The sequence below is a fragment of the Vicia villosa genome, linkage group LG3 (genome assembly GCF_029867415.1).
Source record: "Vicia villosa cultivar HV-30 ecotype Madison, WI linkage group LG3, Vvil1.0, whole genome shotgun sequence".
In the NCBI taxonomy this organism is placed as follows: Eukaryota; Viridiplantae; Streptophyta; class Magnoliopsida; order Fabales; family Fabaceae; genus Vicia; species Vicia villosa.
Window position 1 is genome coordinate 11,284,698 of NC_081182.1, and position 6,627 is coordinate 11,291,324.

Genomic DNA, 6,627 nt, shown 5'->3' on the forward strand with positions numbered 1-6,627 from the left:
ATCTCCCCTATTCTAAATGTAAATCTTTAAAGACTCTAATCTCTTTATTATGTAATGAGACAATATGTTGCTTCTTTTTCTTTTTCTTTTTCCTTTTCTTGTTTTTGAAAGGCTATCTTGTATCCTAAAATTAGTTTTTATATATAAATAAAAAAACTTAATCATGCACGTACGTACTAGCTAGTGATAAGGAAATGAGAGCCCCCATCTATATAAATTAAAAAACTAATCTAACAATACAACTGTTCTACCATATAATGTTGTTAGATAATAACTTTTTTTTGTACACGTCACATAAAGATAAATAAACCGTTGGATTCAATAATTCTCATGCAATAAATGACTAAAGAGTTTTGTGGACATATAAATTTACGCAGAATACGTGCAAAATATATCAACAAGTTATCTCTTTCACAAAAATGGCTGTGTATATGTTGAAGGTTCCAAGCACTTATTCTTCAACTAAATTAATACTATTACGTTTCATTTTTTTGTTAGTTTTGTCAAATAGAACAAATTCATTGGTGAAACTAGCACCAAATGTTACAGTTCCTGCATTCATAGCTTTTGGAGATTCCATAATGGATACTGGAAATAACAACCATATCAAAACTATTGTCAAGTGCAATTTCTCTCCTTATGGTCAAGATTTTCAAGGAGGAGTTCCAACTGGTCGATTTTGCAATGGCAAAAATCCTTCAGATTTGATAGGTATATAATATATAAACTCTCTTTTCTTTAGGCAAATTTTAGCTTATGTATATTCTAATAATATTTTTTTTCTTCTTAAATTATATGTTTAATCAGTGTATATTTACCATATCAACTTAGCAGTAGTTTAGTTTTTTTTAAAAGCTTGTTATGTACTCCCTGTGTCAAAATATAAGTAAAAATAACTAATTTTATATTACTTAAAAAATTTAGTTAAAATTAGTTAATTTACTAAGTAAAATGTACTAAATGATATGTTGATAATTAATTAATTAATTAATTAATTTCCCTATTAAATATTTATTGAATTAAATAAAATATATAATTATAAAATTATTATTAAATAGTTTAAATATACTTGTTAACTTCCATTTATAATAGTTGCAAAGATTTTAATTTTTTTTTATAGTAGGAATAAGAGGGAGTAATTGCATGCCAATTTTTGAATGTACAAATTTTGTGATGAGTTAAAATATTTTGTAGTGTCAAAGCGAAAAAGTTTTATATTGTTAATCACATTTATTCATCAGCATGATTTAAGAATAATAACAATTAAATTAAATGAATGTGAACTGTTAATTTAAAATTAAATATTTGGTCTCAATATTATTTTATGTTCTATTTTTGTGCTCTTGATTTTTGTATTCATATTGCTTTCATCTCCTCTATTGGTATTTTTGGATCGAGTTTTTTGTGGTGTTTTTCTTTTGGACAAAACTTAGGTACAATTCTTTAGGTGTGGTTCTTACTATTTTCTAATGAAAATGTGACAAGTGTATAATTTCCTCTTACACCTATGCAAATTTATCCTATTTTCACTCACTAAATTATATTTATATATATTTGTCATATTTTCATTGGAAAATAGTAAGAACCACACCTAAAGAATTGTACCTAAGTTTTGTCCTTTTCTTTTTTTAGTTGTTGTTCAGTTTTTATAGATATTTTGTTACAATATATTAATGTTAATAAGTGTTTAATATTTATAAATTAATAATATATCTGTTTTTGAGCTCGTGATAGTATACTTCTTTATATTTAAGGATAGAAATGTAGTTGTTATATATATCATTTAATGAAAAATATACACGTAAACATATTATTCAAGGTTCTGAGGACCATGTATGTCATCTTATAGGGCCCTTCCCTCCATGAATGCCTCACCGCCACATGACAATGACAAAAGAAGAAGACACGACAAATTAGATGAAACCTTATAATGTGATCAAAGAAATACAACTACTTTTGTTTTTTGATCTAACAAATCACAACAACTTTATCAAACCTTAACCGTCAAAGTTTGATTTAAGCATTATATACATAATATTATACAGTTAAGTAGTTAACAAACACTACTTAATTGGTGCTTTAAATTAGAGCATCACATTTTGCAATTGGTTAAAACCAAATGGAAACGATTGATTAATTAGTTAGAAGAATTAATTGAACCTCACATGCCATATAGTATTATTGCTTTTAAGCAAAAGTTGTGTTTAATACTACAGCTTAAGTGACATCTCAATATTAAATACAGGATGTAGATACTAGTTAGCATTGATTATATTAGACTTAAACTATTTTTGAGTCTTCCAAATTATTGGGAAATTTTTAAATAGGCTCTTGAATTTTAAAAAAGTTTTTATTTTATATGTGACATTTAATTATTTTTGTTTTGTTCTTAGTTGAATATTTTGGTATTAAGGAGCTATTACCAGCTTATTTGGATCCAAATCTGAAGCCAAGTGACCTTCCTACTGGTGTATCCTTTGCTTCTGGTGCTTCTGGTTATGATCCTTTAACTTCCAAAATTGTGGTATTTATATAAATAATCATAAACTTTTATTATTATTATTATTATTATTATTATTATTATTATTATTATTATCATTATTATTATTATTATTTAACTATGATTATACTAATGTTTATTTATATATCAGTCGGTGCTTTCAATGTCTGATCAACTAGAAATGTTCAAAGAATACATAGTGAAACTCAAAGGTGTGGTTGGAGAAAAAAGAAAAAACTTTATCCTAGCCAACACACTTTTTGTTGTTGTAGCTGGAAGTGATGACCTTGCCAACACTTATTTTACTATTCGCACCCCACAACTACACTATGATGTTCCTGCCTATACTGACCTTATGGTCAATGAAGCCTCAAAGTTCGTTAAGGTATTTTTTTATTCTTAAAAATATTTAAAAAAAAATCAAAAAAAAATTAATATTTATAATCCTAACTATATATAATATAATTGAAGGAAATTTATCAACTTGGAGCTAGAAGAATTGGAGTGTTCAGTGCAGCACCAATTGGATACTTACCATCACAAAGGACTCTAGGTGGAGGTTTATATAGAAATATCAATGAGAAATACAATGAAGCAGCCAAGTTATTTAACTCCAAACTCTCAAATCAAATGGACTATCTTCATTCTAATTTGCCTAATAGTAGGGTTGTTTATACTGATATTTACACCCCCTTACTTGATATCATTCTAAAGCCTCAAAAATATGGTAATTAAATTATTTGTTAGAAAATTAATTAATTTAGTTAAAAATATTTATTTAATGAATAAATTTATTATTGATGACATCCAGGGTATAAAGTTGCAGATAAAGGTTGCTGTGGAACAGGAAAGCTAGAAGTTTCAGTGTTATGTAACCCTTTGGTTCCAGCTTGTGATAATAATAAAGAATATGTATTTTGGGATAGTTATCATCCTACAGAGAGTGTATACAGAACACTTGTGGCTGAAGTTCTTCCAAAATATGTTGATCGTTTGACAAGATGATAACTCAAGATTTCTCATGGCATGTTATAGTTATCTATTTATCTAATTTTATGATTATTATGTAATTGTTATTGTTTTGTTTCACAATGGTGGCTTAAACATGTTTAAAGTGTACTATTGTTCTCATTTTTTTTAAGGGAATAAAAAGAATTAAGTTATAATTTGTATTGGAGAACTTCAAACATAAAACAAAAGCAAAAATAACACAAGAATATATAAGCGTGAAATTTTCAAATTGGAGAAAAAATTATATAAAAAATATAATATTATATAAAATTGTTACAAAATATAAATGGTTAGAGTTGATTAAAAATATACATGTTGAAAAAATCTTACATCGCTTAGTTTTTTGAATGAAGAGGGAGTCCAAGATTATATATAGAAAATAAGTTTCTTGAAGTTCAACATCGCTAAGTTTTGTGAAGAAAGAGGGAGTCTAAGACTATATAGGATTCAAGTTCTTCGTTATAAGATGCATCAATCAAAAACACTTTAAGTTTGTCTTTGACTTTCTTTGTTCTCTTATACTCTTGTATTATAGTGTTGTGAAATGTAATTAAATATTTGTTTTGGATGGTGTGAGTGTATTGGGAGTCTGAGTTAGTTGAGAGTATATTATGTATTATAATACTTTTTATATAGTGTTATTATCTAGTTGTTATTTGACAACGATCATGATTTTTCTCCGATTTTAGAGTTTCCACGTTATGTTCTTGTGTTATATTGTGTTTCACTTTTTCTCTATGATATATTTTATTTTTCTCAACACATGCATCAATCCAATGCCACAATACACCCGCATTCTCCAAAATAAATACTACTATTAGACTATCATTCACAATACTCTATTACAAGAGTACAAGAGAAAAGACAAAAGTGAAATATAAGCTTAAAAAAATTGCATTGCCGCCAGTATTGATTATTTTGATGTTCGGTCAATTTTTTTTATCTCCGTGTACATAATTTGATTTATTATTTATGCATAATCCGTTTGTACTTGATTATAATTTTTTCACCTCATTTGTTAGACATGTACCTTGAGACACCCCATATATTTAATCTATTAGAATTGAACCTATAAGAATGTGTTTTTATCCTTTGCAATTTAATATATGTCAAGGTATTGTGAATAGCTTGAATCACAAGTTAGAAGTCTTAAATTAAAGTTTTTGTAAGGCTTGATTCGAATCAGACAAGTTGTGATTCGAATCAAACATCTACACCTGCTTGGAACTGGAGAATTTTTCTCTGCCAGTCTGATTCGAATCAAAGAAGTATGTGATTCGAATCACAGTAGTGTCCATTCTGTAGGAAATTCGTGTATTTCTAATAGTGTCCATTCCGTAAAAGGAAAAAGTGTTTTAGAACCATTCTCTTTTCTTGAAGGCACCGACTAAGGTAGTTTTTATACAACAACCTGTTTACGGTGATTTCCGGTAAACAACCGCTAGTCTTCCAAACTATAATAAATATGATTTGGTTACTCGCAGGATCGACTAGATTGATCCTAGGACACATAGTCAAGAAGATTGTCATCAATGTTTATTCGAACCATATTCATTATTTGTCTTCTTCAATAAGCGTTGTTCGATTAAAGAACAAATAGTCTTGACAATCACTTTGTTATATATAAATGTGACTTCAATGAAAAGATAAGTAACATAACATAGAAAATTAAAAGGACTATTGAAACGTAAAGAATCTTAAACTGCAGAAATGTAAAAGACTTTGAAAGTAAATAACATGAAAGTAATTCGAAAGTAAATGACGTTAAAGTAAAGATACAGAAATGTAAATGGCAAGAAGTAAATGAAATGCAGTAATTCTGGAAAATATTTAAAAGCAAAGGGTAATACACATGTATTAAAATGGTGGTGTCATACGTACATTTTCTCAGCGAACTCTTTCTCTTAACGCTTGATACTTGAGTAAATATGTGAGTGATTTGTACAAAATGAACACACGGAATCCTAACATTGAGACTCCTATTTATACTAGTTTCGACCTTAACGGTCCTATACTAATCTGCTGCCACGTTTCTCATAAGGACTTCTAGCGATGCCATCTGTTACTTGGACAGTTACGAAACCGTCTTCGAATTTCAAATCTTCCCGCCTGAGTCTGTCTTCGACGCGTGGCAGTGTATTAAACAAACACTACGAAAAAACACGCTAAGTAGTAATACTTGAATATATTTACAAATTTGTCTAAGTCCCCGAAGACACATACTTTTCACTAGCTTTCAGTATTCATTATCTTCATAGCGAACTTAGAAATCTTTACTCTCGAAGCATGACCATCAGTAGTCATTCTTTTATTTTTTAAAGGATGGCCATCAGTAACCATCTTTCCTTCGATTTTCTACTTCTTCGAAGGATAAATACTACAAAACGAAATCTTCAGCTAACAAATTGCCCCCAATAAATGCCTGTTTCGAGAGTCAACAGAAATAGGCGTTTCTTGTCATTATAAGATTTTGTTCTTTATTGATCTTTGAGAGTTCCAAGAATGCTCACTAACGTCATGATCATTGATGACCCTGTTTCCGAAACGTCTTGTCATTTTCCAAGATGTCTTCTCATAACTTACATTCCCACGTTTTAACCTTACTTCTTGATCATTACTCCTATATACTAGGAGTGAAGCTAGCTTTATTCGACCGCCGTTGGATTAAATCACCAGCCGCCACGTGTTCCTTGGATTTTACCCAAAAGATTTAAAAAGGGTTTCCGTTAAACCTTTAAATACTTGGTCTTGCACTTCTACACAACCTTTCATTCCTATTTCTTCATTTTCTTCAAAAAACCAAACATCTTCAATCTCTTCAAAACCTCGTTCTCTTAATCAGAAATTTCTCTATGGCTTCATCTTCAAATGTTCTTCAACCTGCTTCTGAAGCTCCAATCAACAACACGGTCTGGGGAACAAGAGCACGTTCAAAACCCTAACACCGAAGAAATACGCGCTATTTACGCTTCCCAGGTAATCATTCCCTTTGATCTTTCTGGAAAATCTCTCGCTTTTATGGGTCCATTACCAGGTGAAAATATCCCCTCTCTGAATAAATTCTTCCCTGCTTATTACAAGACTAGACCATTAGTTAGCAAAATTAGGATAGATGA

General features: G+C 29.3%; 1 protein-coding gene across 1 annotated transcript; it reads left to right on the plus strand.

Annotated features, from left to right (window-relative positions):
• The first annotated feature begins 411 nt into the window (after nt 1-411).
• LOC131654907 (GDSL esterase/lipase EXL3-like) lies at nt 412-3,716 on the plus strand. Its single transcript, XM_058924832.1, has 5 exons — nt 412-711; nt 2,394-2,524; nt 2,652-2,885; nt 2,972-3,227; nt 3,312-3,716. Exons 1-5 carry the CDS (start codon nt 420-422, stop codon nt 3,503-3,505), a joined length of 1,107 nt encoding a protein of 368 aa, XP_058780815.1. The 5' UTR covers nt 412-419; the 3' UTR covers nt 3,506-3,716.
• Nucleotides 3,717-6,627: the final 2,911 nt, after the last annotated feature.

Coding starts and splice junctions, on each gene's coding strand:
- LOC131654907 (XM_058924832.1), top strand. CDS start 420: ATGGCTGTGTATATGTTGAAGGTTCCAAGCACTTATTCTTCAACTAAA. Junction 2,525..2,651: donor CTTTAACTTCCAAAATTGTG/GTATTTATATAA, acceptor TTTATATATCAG/TCGGTGCTTTCAATGTCTGA. Junction 2,886..2,971: donor AAGCCTCAAAGTTCGTTAAG/GTATTTTTTTAT, acceptor ATATAATTGAAG/GAAATTTATCAACTTGGAGC.